At 36.2% G+C, this 21,874-nt stretch overlaps 1 protein-coding gene across 3 annotated transcripts in view; it reads left to right on the forward strand.

The window, feature by feature from the left end:
• ARID4B (AT-rich interaction domain 4B) overlaps positions 1 to 21,874 on the forward strand; it is an 86,438-nt gene that overhangs the window by 49,412 nt on the left and 15,152 nt on the right. For 2 of the 3 annotated variants that reach the window (XM_056486899.1, XM_056486897.1), the window contains exons 11-17: positions 278 to 423; positions 4,706 to 4,778; positions 5,840 to 5,934; positions 7,067 to 7,164; positions 7,350 to 7,617; positions 8,521 to 8,693; positions 18,394 to 18,642. In XM_056486899.1, coding sequence (XP_056342874.1) covers positions 278 to 423; positions 4,706 to 4,778; positions 5,840 to 5,934; positions 7,067 to 7,164; positions 7,350 to 7,617; positions 8,521 to 8,693; positions 18,394 to 18,642 — 1,102 coding nt within the window. The remainder of the gene's footprint in view (positions 1 to 277; positions 424 to 4,705; positions 4,779 to 5,839; positions 5,935 to 7,066; positions 7,165 to 7,349; positions 7,618 to 8,520; positions 8,694 to 18,393; positions 18,643 to 21,874) is intronic. The other variant, XM_056486898.1, reaches the window with a different exon arrangement.

The raw sequence follows: 21,874 nt of genomic DNA on the forward strand, positions 1-21,874 counted from the left end.
TCCTTTTACTTTAGAACTTTACAGAATTTATTCTCACAGTAGTGCCCCTAATACTTGTAAGTAAGTTGCCTTTATGAACGTTGAAAATCTGGACTTGTGGGTGCTGTTGAATAGGGAATGGTTGTTGAGGTTCTTTGAATTTGGGGTGGAATTGTTAGTTAGCAGTCGTTCCTTCTTCTCCTCTTCCCCAATGTTCCTGATTACTGTTTTTTTTTAATTGAAATGTTTGTGCAGACTGATGCTTCTGCAGTGCTAACAAAGGCTGGTTCTTTTACAGCTTTTGACCAAGCACTTGAATTCCGTAAGAACAGAACTGTTCCTAGTAACTGGAAAACAGAATTGAAAGAAGACAGCTCCAGCAGTGAAGCTGAAGAAGAAGAAGAGGATGAAAAAGAAAAAGAGGATAACAGCAGTGAGGAAGAGGCAAGTGTAGTTAGTAAAGGGCCTAGATACACAGCTGATAAAAATTAGCAGGGATTTATGTATTTAAGTAGGCCTTTTTTACTTTAGGGGACATGTAACATGTTAACATAGGCATTATTGAGTAACTCGCTGGTCTGCTGAAGAATTGTTTCACTACAAACTGTGTCTCTGGCTACCCTGTGTAAAGAAGCAGAAGAACTTTCAATCAAGATGTTAGCCCATGCACTCCACTTCCACCTTTCTTCTCTTTTTTGGTTCTGCAAGTATGAAGTCCCTACCTTATTCTTTGTTTTCTAATCATCTGTTCTTTACTCCCAGCCTCCTGTCCAGAAAAAAAATGAAGACAAGAAAAGAAGAAAATTAGTGGAATAAACTTTATTTCACAGCTGGCTGAGAGGCTGAAAGAGAGGCTTTTGAAGCTTTTACTTCTCTGTACCTTCTTGTGGTACTCTAAATCTGTGTCTGCCATAATCACTTTTTCTCTCACCAGGGTTTGAGAGCTGTTCTCTTAATTTTTAAGCAAGTGTCAGTAGTGCAGCAGACTTAATTTCCTATTAGTAGGGGAATTGTAAAGAAGAAACTGAACTAGTTTGGTTCTTAAATGGTTGTTAAGGTCCTTCTCTCAGTCCATCCTCCCTGGCTATTGTGACTCTGGCTTATCAGAAGGTAGTGTTTCATCTTTCAGTCATTCATTTCTGTAAAATGTGCTGAGAGACTGCAAAAGTGTGGAGTTATGACTTTGCCACCTGTTGGGAGACTGCAAAAGTGTGGAGTTGTGACTTTGCCACCTTTCCATGCTTGTAATTTCTTTCTGCCTCCTCTTTAAGCTCTCAGAAAATTATCCAGCTCTAATTGAAAGTTTGCAAGGGGCAGTGCTCTGCTTAGTATTTTGAGAAGTTCCTTGTTTTCAGTACAATTTCTGAACTTTCTCAGCAGGTTAGTGTCGAGCCATGAACATGATACATGTGGATAGGTTTGTATCTGTGCAGGATTACATATCATCTTTATATACTGATCATTCCTGCACTACTTTTTTATGTGAAAACTTTTTTAGGTAAAAAATACAGAGCCTTTAGCTACAGCATTTGTAAACATTTGAACTTGTATTCTTTCAACACCTTCTCTTGAGCTCTTCTTAGTTCCATGTGACATTATCTGAACTAATTTTCCATCTACTAGACATGAAGATTTAATCTCAGACAAATATTTTGGAATTTACTGTATCACCTCCTGTGAAAATATCTTTTCCAGTAAACAGTGATTTTAGTCACTTGTTGAACTAGGAAGTTTATAAAACAGAGACAATTTTTTTTTCACTTCTCTTTTTTCTTCTCAGCTCTCCTTGGTGTTCAGTGGCGTGTGTGTCTTCTTTCCACCTATATTTGAGCAGTTTCTGCGGCTTATTCTCTTTGCTTCTGTTATTTTGTGCCTATAACCTCCTGGTTATTAAGCAGCATCTCTTCCCAAACAGGACCTGTGGGCCTGGCCTGCTCTTGGGACTTCATCCAACTGCAGGTTGTTCTACTACTTCCCAGGACATTGAAAGTTCTCACTGGCGGCCCTCAGGCCATCCATGTGGCCCAACTACCCGTAAACCAGAGCAAAACAAAACAGAAAACCCAGGCTCTTAAAGATGTCACCATGGGCTTCAAAAATAGATGCTTCTGTCCTGTAGATGTGTGTTCACACCCTATTCTTTAGATACATAGATGCTCTTTTGTATCTCATATCTATATACTTGCTTCCATCCTATATAGATAGGAGCTGTAATGCAAATCCTCTGTACTTACCTTCTAAGAAGAGTAGTTGCCTTTTTTCCCCAATGGAAAAGACTGAAAAATGGCCTTCCTTTACTTTACGAAATCTGAGGTTACTAAAAGAGTTGTCAAAGACCCTCTGTTCCAGTGCTTTGCTATAGTACTGTGTGAATTTGTGTTCCAAAAAACATGTTGTTGTTTTCCTGGGTTTTATTTTAACTTGTAGCATAGACAAATACATTAGGGACTACAGAGTGACCAGCTAGCACTCTGGTTGTCTAACTTGAAAATAAGCAAATACGACAATATAACATGCCTCTTCAAACCTTTATCTAGGAAACCTTATTGTCTAACTGGATTAAGAGATTATTAGTAGATAGTACAGTATAATACATGCTGACTCTGTAGAGATTCTGAGAAAGTGTAAATGCTTTTCAGAGGCATGCAGGGTCACAAGCTTACCATGTTAGCACACTTTCTTAGAAAGTTACTTTGCTCTCTGCTGGAAAAATTAATGAGTATTCATTCACTTGCCATTCTGACACCTCTGTGAATTATCACATTAGAGACGTAGGAGTACCCTTCAGGCACTGGACTGTATAATAAGAAAGGAGTGTTTTATTCAGCCTCTTCATCACCTTTATCTTATTTCACCCTGTATTTAAAAATAACATATTCCATCTTCAAAACTTTATTGGGTTTCCTGACAGGTTCAGTGACACCTGTCAACCCTCCCCTAAATGCTCTGTGAGATTAATGTCTTATGGCAAGCTTTTTCTTGTTGATCAGGAAGGTGTTCCATGATTCATCAGATGCTGGTAGAAGTCCTTTCCAAGTACCTGCTATGGGAGATTAAAAACAAAAAACGAAAACAGTTTGGAGTTCTATTCCACCCAAGTAATTTGTTCTCCATGGCCCATTGAATATAAATGTTTTTAACTAGGCTTTTATCTATACTACATGTAGGGCTGCAGCATCACCTTGTACTTGTCAGAGAAGAATTGGGCTAGTTGTGCTGGATTCTGTTGCCCCTGCCCTGTGAGAAGGATTTCTGGTATACTGCTGCAGTTCTCCACCCAGCCTGTCCTTGCCCATTAAAGCTGCCTGCTCTGAGCTCTGCTGGTACTCTGGGTGTCAAGTGCCCATCATGTAATGCCCCTGGCAGAGACTTTTCTCTTGCATTGCCTTTGCAAGATTGGAGTATTTTCATTGAATTTCTATTGATAATTATACCTGAAGGGCAACTGTTTCAACTTTTTGTGAATACTGGTTCCTGATTTTTTTTGCTTGTTTGCTCTGATGTCATCCAAGGGCATTTAATGGGTAAGAGGAAATACACAATAAGAAAAATCCCTGCTCCTTGATTATGGTTACATTTTCCTGACCATATTTTCAGCTGTACGTATCTTTATTAAATAGATTCAGTAGATGTTGGAAGGTTTGGGGTTTGTTTTTGTTTGTGTTTTTGTATTTGTTTTTGCCAGTTCTGTTTAGTAATTATAATCTGTTTCTGTTGTTTTCTCAACTGTCTTAGTATAACTTGAAAGACAGGGTAGGTGAAGCTTTATATTTATATTATATACAAGGAGACTATTGAAGAATGGAAATAATAAACACGGAATGCAAATACACTAAAGAAAAATAATTTTGTTTAGATTACTGAATAAGTAGTTATTTTTGGAAACTCTACAGGTAGCATTAAAAATTAACTCATATTTGGTGTATTGTTTTGCAGTAGCTCAGTCATCAGAATTTCTTCAGAATGTAATATATTAATATCTTATTGCTTCTAGTTGTGGCAAGCCCCATTTCCAAAAGAGATTAAGAGGTGTTATAAAGTAAGCCATAGTGCTTTGTTATGAAACTCCACTGTTTATTAATCTAAGTAAATCTAATGCAAAGGTTTATTAGTGCAATGAACTGAACTTCCAAAATATCCATTGTTATTTCAGTTCTGGGATTGATCCTGCTCAGCACGCGCTCAGCTGGTGCCCCATGGCAGTTCGCATGCAGTGCCATTGGCTGCGGTTTGCCAGTGCAGTGGATTAGAACTCCTAAGAAAGTGCAAGCACCATTTGCTCTTTGACTTCATCTCTGAAAGTGACGTAGTCTGTCCAGGAACCAAGGAGTCACTTAACTGCAGTAGAAATAGAGCTGAGATTTCTGATATAATCTCTTGATCATTAATAGTGCTGTCTCCCAGACTTTCTGCATAAATGGATGAAATTGAGAACACATCTTGATCTATGGTATCATTTATGATACTTCAATGATCAGTCAAAAATCCAATTTCGATACATGTTTACGGTCAATTTTTTATGTATTTTGAAACACAGTAGTTTCTAAAACTTGGTTTCATGTGGCATAGCAGTGAGAGCATGTATCTCTCTTATGCCCATCCTGTTGCTGACTACAGTAAAACAAACTTAAACATTTAAACCTAAATTATCACTGCCTTATGTTTGTTAATGAAGGACTGTAACTCAGAATGGTGACACTTTTCTTGCGTGCATTGCTTTAAACAGGAGGAAATAGAGCCGTTTCCTGAAGAGCGAGAGAACTTTCTTCAGCAATTGTACAAGTTCATGGAAGACAGAGGTAGGCATTTTAATTAGCAGTACTTTGAAAAACTGAGTCTGTAAACTAGTAGTGCTTTGCAGTACAGTTTCAGAAACAGGAAAACCATACTCCTGCCTTCTGGTTTCCCCACTATTTGGAAGATGAGTCTGTCACTTGACTCATCTCCTAAAATGCAGTCCCATATTTCTGCTTTCAGAAATAAATGGATATATATAAATATCTATACTATTATGTTTTGCATATATTGTACTATATTTGCTGTAGTGTACTAACAGTGTGTATAGTCAAATATTTAATACTCTCAATCATGCTAATTTATATTCTCAATTGTATATATATAATAACTTTAAAATATTGACACACATACCTTTTAGGACACGGAAAAATGCATTTACTTTGTCCTAATTTTCTTTTGTGAATCCTGATCACTTAAGTGCATGAACATTATCCATAGATTGAAATGTTTTTAAAAGCCAGTACCATTCATTATGTTAAATCTTTACCAGGTTTTTATAACCTGCAAGAAAAGTGCAGTGTCTTTAGAGGCAGAAGTTAGGGTATCTGTATTTAAATTACTATTATAAGCAGTTAAATTAGTATCTTTTTTAAGGCTATATAGAATGAGTTAAAACTGTTTACCATAGATGACAATAGTGATAGCTACTGCTAGTACAGTAGCATAGGAAGTTTCAGCTCTTGAAGCATTGTGGGATTGCTCCTGGTGAGGGTTGGGTTGGTTTTTTTTTTTTATTGCAGTGAAAGGGCTGTTGTATTTTTAGATGTAATTGTTTCAGTGGGTGAAATAAAAATATGTATTATATAGTTGGCAAGAAAATTTGCATCATTTCTGCATGTTCTGTAATGTAAGGAAAAATGTGTATATATATATATCCAATAAATAACATAAACTGTTTTCCCTCTAGTTCAGTAAGACTCTTGAGTTTTATTTTCATGAAAAGCAAATACCAGATGCAGGAGGTTTACAATACTGTATTTAATAGTAATGCATATGATACGAATTTCATGTCATTCTGAAAAAAGTAATTTGAAACACCCTAACAACTGTCTTTGTTACCCAGGGACTCCTATTAACAAACGACCTGTGTTGGGATATAGAAATTTGAATCTCTTCAAATTATTCAGACTTGTACACAAGCTTGGAGGATTTGATAACGTGAGTATTAGTATGAGTATTCCAGAGCTATAAAACCTGAGGGTGCTGTTTATTATTGTGGAATAAATTATTACTCTGTGAAGTAGTGATAAAGAACACAGGACTTTAAGATGTATGTAAGTTTTCTAATATGGAGGTATAAGATACCTTGTAGCTCTAAAAACCATGCTTTGACATGAACCAGAAACTAGTTAGATGCTAAATTAATTACACAGCTATTCAGCATGTTTAATTACTGCTGCATAAAATCAGCCAGTGTGTGTGTGTACTATTTCAAGAAAGATTAGTCTGATAAAGTTGTTACCTGCAAGTGAAAGGAGTCACTGCTCAGTAAAATGTCTAAGACAACCAATTTAATTTGAGATCTGATGTGAGGCTCTTAGTTTCTATTTATTCTGAGCAGTATAAAGAAGCATTTGCTAGCTGAGATTGCTGAGACTGTCTTGGGAGGAGTAATTGAAACATACTGAATTCATGGCCAAGTAGATTCTGTTTGTGCTTTGAACTGCTTGCCATGGATGTAGCCTGTCAGCAGAGGAGGTCTGTTTGTGCAGTGACGCCTTTCTGATAGGCAAGACAGGATGTGGTGCTATGGTATTGCAGTACATCTGCTTTACCTTCACAGATGGTTAGAAATGGGAATATCATGGAACTTTGTCACCAAAGGGCACGTTAAGGACATAATAAAAGACTGTTAGGCACTATGTCTGGTGCAGTACTACCAGGGCTGAGTATTGTTAATACTTTGACTTACTTTTTTGTTCTAATTTAATTAAAATTCTAGCTCTGATAGTTAAGAATTACTTCAAATATAAAATAAAAATAAAAAATGATGTACTGATTTTTCTGATAGTTACATTTTCTTTTCTCTGTTTTATTGCCATCTGGAGAGGAAAGCCTGCTGTGGCTTGTTGCATTGCAGAAATGCTAAATTGCTTAAAGTAATTACATCAGACTACAGTTTGCATTGCAGTGAAATACTGTGTGTGTGTGATAAATTGTAATTTTATAGATCAGAGGAAATTACTTACATTTATTTTTCTGAAGCTGTAAACTTTGTCAATTTTGTGTTTTTTTATTTTTTTTTGTCAGTGAATTAATTAATAAACAATGATTTAATTGTCGTTAACAGATTGAAAGTGGAGCGGTGTGGAAGCAAGTTTATCAAGATCTTGGAATCCCTGTATTAAATTCAGCTGCAGGATATAATGTTAAATGTGCATACAGAAAGTAAGTAATAAAGCCATGAAGTTTGTGCTAAAACTTCAGTGAATTGAAGTGATCCTGAGCTAGGAGTAAAGTACATAAAATCTGTAACTCTTTGGTTTTAATACTGCCCATGTTTAGCTTCTTTAGGTTGGATTTTCCTTCTTGAGTCAAACTTGCTTATCACAAACAATTTTTTTTTTTTAAAGATATCTCTATGGTTTTGAAGAGTACTGTACATCAGCTAACATTGAATTTCAAATGGCATTGCCAGAGAAAGTGACGAACAAGCCTTGTAAAGACTGTGAAAAAGAAAAAGAACTGAAGATGCGTGAAGAACCGGAGCAAGATGCAAAAGAGTTAAAAGTGGACAAGGACGAGCACAAGCAGGAGGAAGTAGCAGTAGTACAACAAGAAGAAAAAAAGTCAGCTGAGAATGATAATGAAAGTAAAGAAAATGATAAGCCCTCTGTTCTGGTAATATATTTTAAATAAAGTTCATCTTGTGTCTTGCTTATAAAGTCAGTTGGTGTGTTAATAACTATGAATTAATATAAAGATTGAAATTTCTATGATGGATTTAAAATAAGACTAAAACTCGCTGTAAACCACATTCAGAACAAGACATTTGAGCTGTATTTACCTGTTCTCGGGGATCATGATGTCAAAATGTCTGACTTGTTAGAAAACAGCTCCAGCATTCCACTTTGTTTGAGGGCCTCCTGCATGAAATGGAGACTAATTAGTGTCCAGTTTTATCCTTAACTGGGTAATGCATGCTTGCAGCTAATTACATTGCTGATACTTTCATTATGCATTTAGCTATGCTTGTAAGCCCTTGTGAATACTGCTCTTACTTCTGTGTTCCAGTGAAACCTGTGAATCTCTACAAAGACCTGGGCCATATTATATACACATGGTATAATGTACTTTAGTGGTCCAGAGAGACAAATGTTTGTAGCTTTTCAAATTCTACTGTTGACTCAGTGGCTTTAGCAAAGGAATTTCAGGGCCATAAACTGATGTGCTGCACTGTACAGGCTCAGAGTTAGCTGTATAAGCCAGTACTGGTATTTTTGCATCCCAGGTGGAAATATGCTTTCTGAAGTGTTTGTCTTGGGGATTGCTTTGCAATCCTTAGGGATTGCTCTGCATGCCTATATCATTGTGATAAAACAAGCTAGTACACTGGCTGCAACTTTAAACTGTTAGGTTTAGCTTAAGATTTTCAATAGGAAAAGCGGCAGAGGTGCTGTAATTTTAGGACAAGCCCACACTGTAGCATTGTTTTACTCTTACGATTTCAGTGTGTTTTGTGTGCCTTTTTCTTAAATCATTTGTTTTCACCTTGTGAGTTAACTAAAGGTTTTGTTACCCTAGGGAAACAAAAAAAATTTGCCAGAGTCTGTGTTTACTCAGCCTGATCAAGAAAAGGACTTAAATGTAATCAAAACTGAAGATGACACCAAATTGCAAGATAATGAGGAGGAGAAGATCAAAGAAACGGAAAATCCTACAGTAAATGCAGATGCTGAAGAAAAAGAAAAATCAGGGTAAGTTATGCTGTTTCTCCTCAGATAAGCCTTAGGTGTTTTTTAAATTTTACCTAAATTTGAGCTTCAAATCAGACATGCTGTTGTTAATTAGACTTGTATCTTCCAGAGGCTGATGTGTTTATAACTTTGTCGTGGTTAGGCCAGTGAAGTTCATCAATTTACTTTAAAAAAAAGAAAAGGCAGCTTAAGTTTCACAGGTTCCAGGTCTAAATGTAAGCTGAGTGAGATCAGAATATGCAAAGCTAGATGACTATTTGATTTAATACAAAAATACTGCAGAAGTATTTTTATACTTGATTTTGGTACAAGTATACAGCAGACTTGCAGTTTCCAACTTTTGCTTTTGGACAGTGTTGTGTAACACAGGAAAAGATGGAAGTCCCTTGCGTTGCTCAGTTAACAGCCTTGCTGTTGAATAGGCCTTGTACTGGCAGGAGTCTCTTGTGCAAACCTTCAGGCAGATGTTTTGAAAGTTGGAGATGCAAATAATAGGGATACTCAGGGCCATCTAATCAGTGAGTGTGTGTGAATCATTTGGTTCATTGAATGGGCAGGTTTTCCTGTTTCAGTGCAGGAAAATCTAACAGGTGATTTTCAGCAACCACACAAAAAAAATAGAACCAGAATATAGTCCTCATTAATCCCCAGTGTGTTAACAATTTGTATTCTTACAATTAAAACTGTTATACATTATGATTTCTGATGTTAAAAACACAAAAATTCCCCTTAGAGGTCAGATAAATCTCTTCTAATACAGTATTTGTCTTCAATAAAACCCAGTAACAGATGCTATAAGGGAGAAGCTGTTACAAGAGGGAAAGCAGGTAATGGCACCTCCTTATACTTTCACAGCAATCTGTGTATCAGAGATATGTTGGGTTTTATTGGGGTTTTTTTTGTAGTTAATACCATCTGTTGCCTGACCAGTAATTCCCTTATTCATTTCAGCAGTTTTTTGTTTAGTAGATCAGCTGTCTTGATCTTCTGTCTAAATATCATTAGCTCTTAATGCTTTTTCTGGCCCATTAGAAGTTGTGGCCAGAATGTCATAGTTTAGTATATTGATTTCTGATTTGTTGGTAGTAGGTTTTTTATTTTTATTCTATTAAGGATTTTGATTTTTTTAGTGGATTCTGAAATGATCCTTTTGTAAAATGTACATTTTCGGTGAGGTTTCCTTTGCAATTTCTGTAACTCAGAAATGCAGAACTCAGTTAAAAAGCCTTTTCTTTATGGATATGATTTTGTTTGCATCCTATGTAATCTTTTCTTTTTTAAAAGACTAATTGTAGGACATTGTTGCATTTGCTATTTTTAATGTGAATTAGATGAGTTGTACTTTAACAGGTTTGTAAGATTTTCAAAATTATTAGACTGATTTTACAATGCTGCTTTCTACAACTGAATAGATGGAAAACTTTTCAATGCTTAGAGAATAGCAGTTTTAAAAGTTCCCTAAATTGTGTATTTGTGTGTCTATGTTTGTGATGTTACTTTATTTATATAGCTGAAAAGTATGGTGGCTTCATGCTTACCATGCTGCAGTCATAGAAAGTTGTGGAAACTTAGCATTTATTTTTCAGTAATCCTTTATTTTTATTTTTTTTTTTAAGTTGGGGTGTTTTAAATCCCAATTCATGACAATTTGCATTATTTATGACATCAAAAATGTTGTGAGTGTTCCTAGTTGTTTATTTATGAAAACAACAAATCTATAAAAAAAAATTTATTTCCTTTTAGGTTTTTGTAATTCACCTGATAGCAGTTGAGTTCTTTTCCCTCTGTTCCTCCTTACTCATCCCAGTGGAAAACTCTTCCAACTAGTATTTTGCTATTATGACTCATGGAAGATTGTAATGAGTTGCTTAGAATAGAAAGCGTAACTCTAAAAAGAGGTGTAGGCGGTGGTGTGGTCGTTGCTGGGAGCTATGCTATGTTTGAAGGAATAATTTAAATTACAAAAATGGAACACTTATAGCAGTTAATTGTAAGTATTTATAAGCAGTCTTACTGTAGTTAACAGGATTACTTTTCCCTTCTACCCTCTCAGATTGATAGGGAGTACAAGATGCAGTTGTATCAGCTTTAAAGAGCTTTTAAAAATGACACTGTCATCCTAAATGCTAATAAGTGTTCTTAGCATTTTTACCATAAAGGCTTAAAAGAATCTTAGGGGGCATTTTATTAGATGTACTTCCCTATACCAAACTTCATGGATTAGAAGTGTCAGAATTTACACAAAGGTGGAAATGTTGTGGTTGGTATTCTTTGTTGAACTGAAATGCAAAATGAGAACAGGCATTTTTTAGGTAGAAAAATAATCACACACATCAGTACCTGAAATGTAATCAAAATAGATCAGTGTGAAATTCACATTGAAATTTTGTTACTTGGTGTATTTAAAATCTCTTCCTGGAATGTTTTTGAAGTTATGGACCATTTGTCCTTCACAGTCCTAACAAAATAGCTAAACAAATTAAATCTAATGTTACATTAGGCAAACTTGTAGAGTTTTCTATTTGCGTTTACATCTGTAGGACTTTGGACATCTTTATGTATTATTTGCCTGTAGGCATAAGGATCCATGAGGACAGAAAAACTTCTGAGTCTCTTCTTGCTGACTTTCTTATGGGAGGACTGGATGAAACTCCCAGCTTCCAGATCTTGAGAAATACTACCGAGTGCCAGGGTTGTCTGTTTTCTCCAGGTTTTGTTTCTCTGTGCAATCCCATGTGTCTCATACCTTTGAAATTGCTACTGCTTGAATTGTATGGTCCCATCTACACAGACTTTAATAATGTGATGAGGAGGTAGAAAGGCTCAACTTTCTCTTCCTTTCTTCCCCAGAGTGCCAATTTCTTGCCTGCTTATGTATCTGTGAATACAGAGTAGAGATTCAAAGGGCACCTTGCCCTTTTTTCTGTACATGTGTTTCTTATTCGCTTTTTGCGTTTGGCTAGTGGAAGATACCTGTGCTAGCTACAGGTTGTACAACTTGTGGTCATTAAAACAAGTTTTTAAAAAGCCAGTTACGTGTTACATTCCCCAGAGGGTCCTTTACAAAACCGACTTTGTAACAATCATCCTTTTCCATACCATCAGGAAAAGTAGTTATACTTGGCCAATGAATAAACAAGAAAGTTCAAAATCCTTTTCAGAAGTTCCTACAAACTTCATATGGTGGAAGTCACGATCTTCAAATGTAGCATTTCATAGCTGGTGTCCTGTTTCCTTTGTAGCATCCAATAATATGAGCTGTTTTAACTTGTTGAACACTTGAGTCAAAGTCAACAAATTGGAAACTGAGGTGTTTTTCTTCACAATGAACAGTGTAGACAATTGACTATGTTCCAAAGAGATTGAGGCCAGGAGCCTAGTGGAGTTTTTAGAAGGAGTGGGTTTTTTAGTACAGGCTAATAAAATTAAAGGTAAATCTTTAAAAATTTCATAGTAGGTGCAGTTTGGAAACTGAAATAGGTTAATTGCTATAGAACCAGTATTAGTAAGATTTTTTCCCCCACGTAGTTAATTCGACTCCAAGGTTCTGTGTTGGTTTTGGAGTTTTTATTGAGAAATTTTTTATTTGTTGGTTTTGTGTTTTATTTTGGTTTTAACACTTTGCTCCAAGGCACCTGGGACAGACCACTGTGAAGAGCTTCATACTGAAACAAAAGGTTAAATGCTGAGAATCTGGGTAATTTTTGCTTCTCAGCACAAAATGAGCAGACTTGTATATGGGTAGTATTTGGATTTTTGAGATGCCCTGGCAAAATAGCTTTAAGAATCCCAGTTGCAGTACATAGACATTGCAGGAGGTTTTCTTCTTTTATTTTGCTGCTTGTGGCTGAGGTGCTGCCTTAACACCAGGAAGGGCTGTCATCTCTGGATCGTACCTTGTTCTTGTTCATAAGACTGTCATTTTCACAAGTCCTTCTTTGGCCTTAGGAAACTTCTCGAATTTATTTGTTTCTTGTTCTTGAAAGCCATCTAATTATTTTATTTTCTCCAAGAAATGCATGGACAAATGTCCTTAAGGAATGCTTTAGAACCTTAACCACTTCTGATTGTCTGATACTGGTGATTTAGGTCTTTCTGGTGTGTTTTTCTAGCAGCTGGTAGTGTCATATTTTGGCAATATCACAAAGGGAAAATGCTAAAGATTTAGTCGTTGGTTTAATTCCTTTCAAGACTATCAGCCATTAATTCTCGTTCAAGGGAAAAATCTTAATCTTAAAGCTGTTACATGCATCTTTCATGAAGTAGTTACATTTCCTCTCTTATAGGCAGTAGGATGGAACTAGGATTAATGAAAATAGTAATTGAAAACTAAGTAAAGATAGACATTGTTTCATGTGAGGGATTTTATTAAGGATTGTTGCTCCTATAGGGTAAGAGGACTACCTGCTGTGCCTGTGCTTCTGCTGAAGCTTTTCATACACGAGTTAAATTTTCTGATAGCAGCTATTAGGGATTTTCTGAAAGCAGGTTGCAATGGTCTTACATAATAGTCAGAAGCTCCATTTCACATTTGGGAGAAAGAGATTGTTAGAGGAAATGTTTTCTTCAGTTCCTTATCTGTTGAAATGATACATCATTGTGGTGGTGAATCTGAAATGGTAGCAAAAAGATTAGAATCTTGAAGTGTAGTATATTTGATATAACAGACATATCTCTTACCTTCTGAAGAGTTGAGAACTATATATTTGAGATAACTTTCTCCAGTTTGTAGAATTTATTAGCTTGGGAAAGTGGAGAGCTGTGTGTCATGTTCAGTGCTTGTATAGTGTAAATATATGCTCAGAATCTTATTGTTGGTGTGTATACTAAAGCAAAATGCTTATAAGAACCATACTTAGTAATTTTATTTCTAGAAATATATTTCAGTGCTCTTATTTGTGATGTGTGTTCTATTTATATATTTCAGCTGTCTTTGTATGAGGAAAGAAGTTCTTGTGTAGTCATATTTTCAGAAACAGTCTAATTGATTTTTCTTAATGTAGAATACAAACTGCTACATACATACATACATACATGTAATTGCTTTTGATACAGCGATAAGCTGCAAATGACACAATAATAAAGCGTAGGGTGTGGTGTAAATGTATCGGCTCTTGGTATTGAATGGAAGGGAAACATCTGATTTGGGAAGAGTGATTTTGCCAGCATATTTTACATAGCAGATGGTCACTGTGCAGGTTATTAACCATGGTGCCTGTCACTGAGGCTTACATGTGTGCGAGTCTTTAAACATTCATCAGATACTGGATGCTTCCAAGGTGAACGTGAACACAGTGCTGTAAAAACAGGAAGGGCTGTACTCTTCAGGCAGACTTTGGAACCAGCCTTTATCCTTTTGAGGAGTAAACACCCGTGGCTGAATAATGAGAAGTGATAAGGTGAGGTCCTCTCACCTGTCTGTGGCAGCAGAGGAACACACTGTTTACAGACTATGTGCTTCCATGATTGAGGTGTACTGTACTACACTCAGGTGTGACTCACAGTGAGGTAGTGCCTTCCGCTTCCCTTGGGACAAGGGACCCTAACTGCATTTATTCCAACTTTCCGTGTGCAGATGGAAGTCCCTGGGCTTTTATTTTCAGATTTTCTTTGTAGCTTCAGAGGTGCTGTATTTTAACCCAGCTGGCAATTGTGTACCATGCAACCACTGGCTCACTTTCCACTCACCCTGCATCCAAAACAGAGCGCTGTGGTACCAAAGAGAAACAAACTCCATCCCAGGCAAAACCAGGACAAGAGGGAAGACAAATACTGGTGATTTTTGGGGAGGTGTTATTTTGTGTAATTAAATATGAGATTCCACTGTCATGGCATCAGTAAAGGTCTTAATGACCTCTGCCTTTAAAACTTAAGGTCACCTTAATACATCTGTGATTAACAATGTGAAGAGAGACTGAACATCTTTCAGCTCTGTATTAGGAGAAGTAGGGGTTAAATTACCCTCTAGGATGAGAAAAAGGAAAAAAAAATAAGCAGGAAACAAAATTAGAATTAATTTCTAAACTTGAACTGTCAGTTATACTAAAGTTAATTTTTGCTAGTGATTCAATTAACTGTAATGACTTAATTGAGCCAATAATTGAAATAATCTTGCTTCCTCAAATTTTAGAATAACCCCTGAAAAAATAGTCTTGCATGTACCATCTCACCTGCTGTGTCTACCAGTTTGGTGCATTAAGGGAAGTGTATTGGAGTAGGTTCCTGCAAAACAGGAATCCTAGGAGGCAGATACAGTGTTCCAAATCATACTCTGTCTCATAGGTTTCACCTGGGCTTTGTTACAGCTCATGTTTAGTGCCAGACAATGTGGGTTGAAAAAGATTTGCATTATACCACATTTTCTTGAGTGGTGTAAGAGCAGCAGTGTTTCGTTTATTACCTACATCTCGTTGTTAGTACACTTAATTCTGGGCTTGTTGGTGTTAAATTTTTATATTGACTGAGAATGACCTGTTGTGTGTGGTTTTAGCCTTTTGAGGATTTCGCATTGTCTTTTGAAACTAACAATAAGCAATATTTGTATGATCTAGTATTTTAATGGTTTTACTTTATTAACAAATAGTTTTGCATTTTAATTTGTTTGTTTCTTGCTTCTGGAGGTTTATGTTCCCAATCCTTGTGAGATGGGGTGGGGGTATTCTTAGTCTATGGCTGTAATTTGAAATGCTTTGTGGTAATACTTTGGATTCTGGAACAGAGTTACACGTGTATTCCTGTGTCTCCTGTATGCACTGTGTATGCACATCTGCTGCTGCCTTGTTTCATCAGCTGCTGTTTGGGTTGTTCAAATTGTTGCAGCTTTGTGGTAGATAATGCTTGGTACTAGTTTGAAATTGGCAATTACTGTCTGCTGCCAAGAGGTTTGTTTCTTTTTTCTTTTTCTTTTTTTTTTACCTTTTCCCCAAGCCCTCCCCCCAAATGGAATTTTGACTAAACAGCATTGAAGAAAATCCAGTGATCTCATAGATACATACATGGACTAATGAAGTTATGACTGTGCATACTGGATGCCTACAATCACAATTTCCTCTTAGAAACCTCAGTTTTCTGGCAGTCATGGCTTCCCCTTTGTCTGCACTGCCAGATTTGAACTATTCATGGCATTATAAGACAATATCTGCCTTACAAGCATTGGTATGTGTTCTTGGGTTTTTTGTTGGGGTTTTTTTGTTGATTTTTTTTGGCTTGTTTTTGTTATGTTTTGTTTTGTTTGTTTCAGGAGCTATACGAGTGTGTTGGTTTTTTCCTGCTCCAAAATGAACATTCTTTGCTTCTGTTTGGATTCCTAAAATCTTGAGCTTATGATTGCTAATCAAGTCACTCCTTAGAACACTTTTTAATTGCAGCCATCTCTGCTTCCATTTTGCTTTTGCTTCCTGACATGCCCTCCACCTGTGTTCAGCCTGCTGTTCACATCTCCTTGATCATCCAAGATACTCAACTTCATAATGATGGTTTCACACATCTCTTCCAGGAGGTACCAATTTCTGGTATTTTCATGGAGTCTTTGTAGGATATGTTGGGACACCAAGCAGGTCATAGGGTGATTAAGATGAGAGAGACTCCAGTTTTGTTCAGCTTTCAAAAAGCCACTGGCACCATGATTGCCAGTGTCTGGAAAATTTTGAATCTTCAGTGTGTGTGTATATATATATATATATTGTAGACCGCATTCGAGGATTGTGCCCCTAGGTCTTGGAGAGGAAAAAAAAAAAAGGCAAAATTTGGTTCACTGAGGTTTTGAAGTGTACTTAGTAATGGAAAATCACAAGCTCATCTTGTTCTTGGAGCAGTGGTGGCTCTGCTTCTGATCCCATGTTTTTTTTAGCTTTTGTGTGATAATATTGAAATTGCCTAGGAGTTTTTGTTTAGTACAGCAGAGACTATAACTTAATCCTTTAAATTACTATTTGTTGCTTTTTGTTGTTAAGTATGGAATTCTATTCAGGAATTTTTCATCTGAATCTTTAGGCACCTTTTTTCCTCATTTGCTTGGAAAGTAGGTTTTGCCATAAGTGAGCTTTCAGAGCTTCTTTATTCATGTTGCATTTTTAACTCTGGTTTTAATTTCACTGACAAAGTAGTTCACTGAAAGTACATAGTTCTATCTATCTATCTATCTATCTATCTATCTATCTATCTATCTATCTATCTATCTCCTGGAAGGCCGAGACTTTGTGTGTGTGTATATATTTTTATATATATATATATATATATATATATATACACATAAAAAATAAAATCTTGGCCTTCTAGAATTAAACTGTATAGTCCATGCCATATATGCATGAATAGGTATCTTCTGTGACTTGGTGTATTTAATAGACAAAGATGGATTTTTTAGCCATTGTCTCATTGTGTATGCACATGTGTGTATATACATATGTGTCTTTGTATATTTAATGTGTCTATGCATATATAAATATATGTGACAACATTAATTTCTGAAGTAATTTTATTAAATCAGTTGAATTTAGCATATCGTTCTGAATTACCTTTTGCCAGCTAATTAGATAGTAATACTGGAGTTTTACTTCTGCAAAGGAGCATCCTTTCGGAGAGAGAAAGTAGCTTGGTTTATCTGAGTGTTTTCTACTGAAAATGTTACGGAAAGGCTTCTCTGTTTGTGAGCTTAACTAAAATACTGGTGTGACTCAGACTTGGAGCAGCACTTACATTCTCTTATCCAGGCATCCAAACTACCTATTCCATGTATCAGGCTTTTTGATTATTGGTGGTCTGCAGTTGTTGTGAATTTAGTCAGCAACTAAATCTGTTCTCTGCTGCACAGTGTGTGATTAGAATGATATGAGGGCCAGTGCTTTATGAGTGTAATTAAGATTAGAAGATATTTTCCTCCATTAACTTTTGTAATGTGGTCTGCCTCTTTAAGCTGATTGCAGATGATTTTCAGATAACTGAGCAGCCCATAGCAACCATTGACTGAAACTAGCAAAATCTGTGGGTTCTTAACTGCTTCTGAAAATTGGTCCAAAATATCTAAAGAAGTGTTCAAAATTAGCTTACTTCGGAAAGCAGTGAACACCTGCTTGTGTATTTATATAGTAATTAAATGCAAGTTTGACATACTTAGAATACTTTTGGCATAATTGGCAAGGAGTGACAAGGTCATAAATTAGCACAGGTTGTTTAATTTGCTAATAGAGTCACATAAGGTGTTGGGATTTTTTTGTCCAAAATCTGGTTGTGGTTGCAGTAACTTCAAACTGTTGAGATACAGTTTATGTATTGTAATAAAGCAAGGATTTTTTTTTGAGAAGCAAGTTTCAAGAAGCCTTTGTAAAACTTGTAGGTTGAAAAATGGAATTTAGGAAATATTCTCTATATTGAAAAGAATTAATTTTAAGTGAGAAAATTACATTTAAACAAAGAGACTGCATGCAAGAATCATATAAAGATGAGTTTGAACAGCTTCTACTCGTACAGATTTTGATGGATTTTTTTTCTTTTAGTCACTTTTGCACCTTACAGTCACTGGATTTTGTGTGTTTTGCTATATCCTATTTTGCTGATATTACTCAGTACAGTTTCACATATTTGGAGCCTCCTGTTACCCACTCTCTAATGCATCCACAATATTTATCAATATATGTGGTTTGGAACTGAAAAGCTTATCAAGTATCTCATATTAACTCTACAATTTTTTAAACCTTTCAAGAGATGACACGAATAAGGAAGAAGATGAAGACGAAGAAGAAGCAGAGGAGGAGGAAGAGGAGGAGGAGGAGGAAGAAGACAACAATAACAATGAGGAAGAAGAGTTTGAATGCTATCCACCAGGCATGAAAGTCCAAGTGCGGTATGGAAGAGGGAAAAATCAAAAAATGTATGAAGCTAGTATTAAAGATTCTGACATCGAAGGTGGAGAAGTCCTTTACTTGGTGCACTACTGTGGATGGAACGTGAGGTAACTCGAGTTTTAGTTAGTGATTACTTCTTGAATTACTTCTCAAATACACTTACGAATTTTAAAAACTAAATTAATAGACATCTGGAGTCCTAAACTTTCAGTATTGCTGTTCTGTGAAGGTCATTGTACTGTATGAAACTTAGATTTTTAACACTATATAAATGCAGGGCTTTAGTTTCTTTGAAAATCATCTTAAAATTACTTGTTCAAAGAAGGCTTCATTTATTCCCCATCTTACTTTTAGGTCTTCCATGCAAGTGACACATCACTCTTTCCAGGTTCCTCCTCCGGCTCTCTTAAGCCGGTTTTCTCTGATTCAGTATTTGAGTAGTGCATTTAGCTGAGGCTGTGAACTCACTCTTGTCAGTGAAGCACAGGGTACACCAACAGGGTATTTAACTGGAAAACAACAAGATTCTTAGTGACAAATTAAGTGCACAGCAAATAACTGCATTTCATCTGATCTGGTATCTGTCCTCCCCCTGAGGCTGCCCTAAACTTCCAAGCCAGACTCTTCTCAGCCTACTGGCTTCTTATGCTTTCTTTCATGTAAGGAGGATCGTATGCTTTTTATTGTCTTTAGTCTAGCATTTATAGAAGTAAGTTGAAGTATTTCTGTTGCTATTTTGGACATCTTTTTTGCAATTTAAAACTTGAAGAAACTTTGAAAGCAGTAGAGAAAACTAAGATTTTTGAGCAGCTTATAACTGCTCATTCTCCTTAACTATTACCTTTTTAACTTCATTACTGTCTTTAAAAAACCTGAAAAACAACAACTCAAGTCTGAGACAAGTCTGAGGTACTTTTTTCTTGTTTTTCTTTTTTTGGAAAAGCTGAGATTCTTGTAACCGTCATCTGGGAATCCTCCCTCTGACCAAGAGGGGCAGGATAAATATTTATTCAGTTCTATGAAGAACTGCTAGCAGAGGTAACAGAGAAGTGTGATGGTTCTCTTGCTGCCTTGAATTCACCTCTTTGCATCAAGGCCTGGTGATTTCCAGGCACACCTGAGTTACTGCCGGGGAGGAATCTTGCTTTTGCCACCTTGCTACCGATCTTCTGTAGAATTTTGATCTACACTGATCTACAGGTATAGGATCTGACATAAAGTGTCTTCAGGCAACATCTGTAAGCATAGTAGGTGAGAAGTCAAGATATGAGGGGAGATGCAGCCTGATCAAGGTGGGAGCTGGGGTGTGACTTGCCTTTTGATCCAGTTCTTACTGAGGAGGACTCCCTTGGAGTGCAATTTGCTGAAATTTTCATCCTGCTCGCTGAAGACTACTGTGTGTACCATTCCAAGAGGTTTATTGTTTTTTTAACTCTTCTTTTGGAATTCACGTTTAAACATAGAAGTTATTTTTCTTTTTTGACCAAATATCATGCTATTATCCGTGCTGTGAGGTGAAATGATCAGATTTTTATTTGAGCAGTACCACTTCAAATCTGAAGAAATGAGAAGTCAAAAATGAGTCTTCTTCACCTTGAAGATCCCAAGCAGCCCAGTTTTTAAAGGAGAAATCAAGATTCTAAATTTTTAACTCTTCATTTTAAACAAATCTGCAGATTGATGTCAGAGGCATTATTTCTGTGACTAGGATACGTTTGATAATAAAAGTATTTTTAGTTAACTTGCACTTATTTGAGAAGTAAGGAGTGTTGATTGTTCAGTCTTTCTGGTGGCAGGACTTGGGTTTATATTTTTACCTGGTGTTTCAAAAGAGCCCTCTGAAAAGGTTTGTGGGGCAGTAGGATTCTTCACTGAAAAATACATTAGTGATTGAGATTTAGCTGTGGGACTGTGCATGGACTCTGCTAAATGTGGCTAATTTTGTTCATACATGTAAAATCACTTAAGTTTATGGATTTGACAGAAAGAGTGTGTAAGCCTCAGCTTTAGCCAGCATCTAACACTTGGACAGTTTAGTATTGTGAAGGCCAGTCTTGTAGGCTGTAATAGGTTGATTTGGCTTTCAGTCAGTGACAACGTGGAAAAGCAACTGCTTAGTAGGGTAGGAGGCAATTCCCTCATCTCCTTATTCATTGTAGAATACTTAGCAGGCACTGTATGTACAGTACAGGGGATGTACTGAACTAGGATTTGCTAGTCATCCAGGGTTTTTCTAATTCTGTCATTCTTCTGCTCCTCTAAGTTGACTTTCCTGTTTCCCCCTTTGGTCAAGTATGCCATTTAATGGCCTGTTCTTTAAACTCCTAAGTTTGAGCAGAAATCCTAAATAATTACTAATTGTTCTTACCACAGTTTCAGTCTGGAATTCAGAAAAACTGTGTGTGTGGGCATGCTCACATTCTTTGGGGTACTTGGAATGAAGTTGGGTAAACTTGATACTCATCTTCATTAATTGGGTTTGTTTTTTTAAATGCTCTGGAGCAGTGACATTAAGAACTGTGGAATTTTTTTGTTTGTTTGTTTTAAAGAGTAAACAGTGCAGAAGCTGTACAGCATTATGCTGAAGGATCTTGTTGTTAGCTCCTGAGATTCAGGTGATGTGTATCTCTGATAAAGGTCTCTGAATGGCTTGTAGTCAAAGGGAATGGTAGAAATCTCTGCCTTATGTTACCACATGATAACCAGAAAAAGTAGAGAAATACAGAGAAACTGTACTTCTTCTGACAGTGATGTTCTGAATTATGTGTGCTTTTTTTTTTTTTTTTTTTTTTAACTAAAACTTCTTTGGGGCCTACCATGCCAGTTCCTTGTGTTGTAAATTTCATCTTTAACTTCCAGTGCAAAGAACATTTCATTGTGTAAGTGTCCTTCTGCAGTGTATGCCCAGTAATTAGAGGGTGCATATTAAAAAAGCAGTTAGATTGTTGAAACTGTGTGTCATTATGGTACACCATCACAAGACATGTTATTCTTGAATGTTTAAAATGTTTAAAGCTAAGAATTATTATTTTCAACACTTTTTTCCTTCAGAAATCTGCCCATGAAAGTGCTAATTTCTGTCTAAGTTTGTTGAAACACTACTTCATATACAAATTTTATACTTTACAGTCAACCACTGAAATTAAATGTGCAGCAAAATTTCAGGTCCTGGAGAGTAATGTATGTCATGGGGTGGCAGGGGAGAGATTATCAAAAAAAAAGAAACTAGTATCCCCATCTAATATTCCAGTATTTGAGTATCACACTAGTTTTTCTTCTTTCTTTGATCACAGAAAAAAAAAAAAAAAAAAAAAAAAAATCTCCCTTTTTACCAGCTCC

This window comes from Oenanthe melanoleuca, chromosome 3, assembly GCF_029582105.1.
Source record: "Oenanthe melanoleuca isolate GR-GAL-2019-014 chromosome 3, OMel1.0, whole genome shotgun sequence".
Taxonomy (NCBI): domain Eukaryota; kingdom Metazoa; phylum Chordata; class Aves; order Passeriformes; family Muscicapidae; genus Oenanthe; species Oenanthe melanoleuca.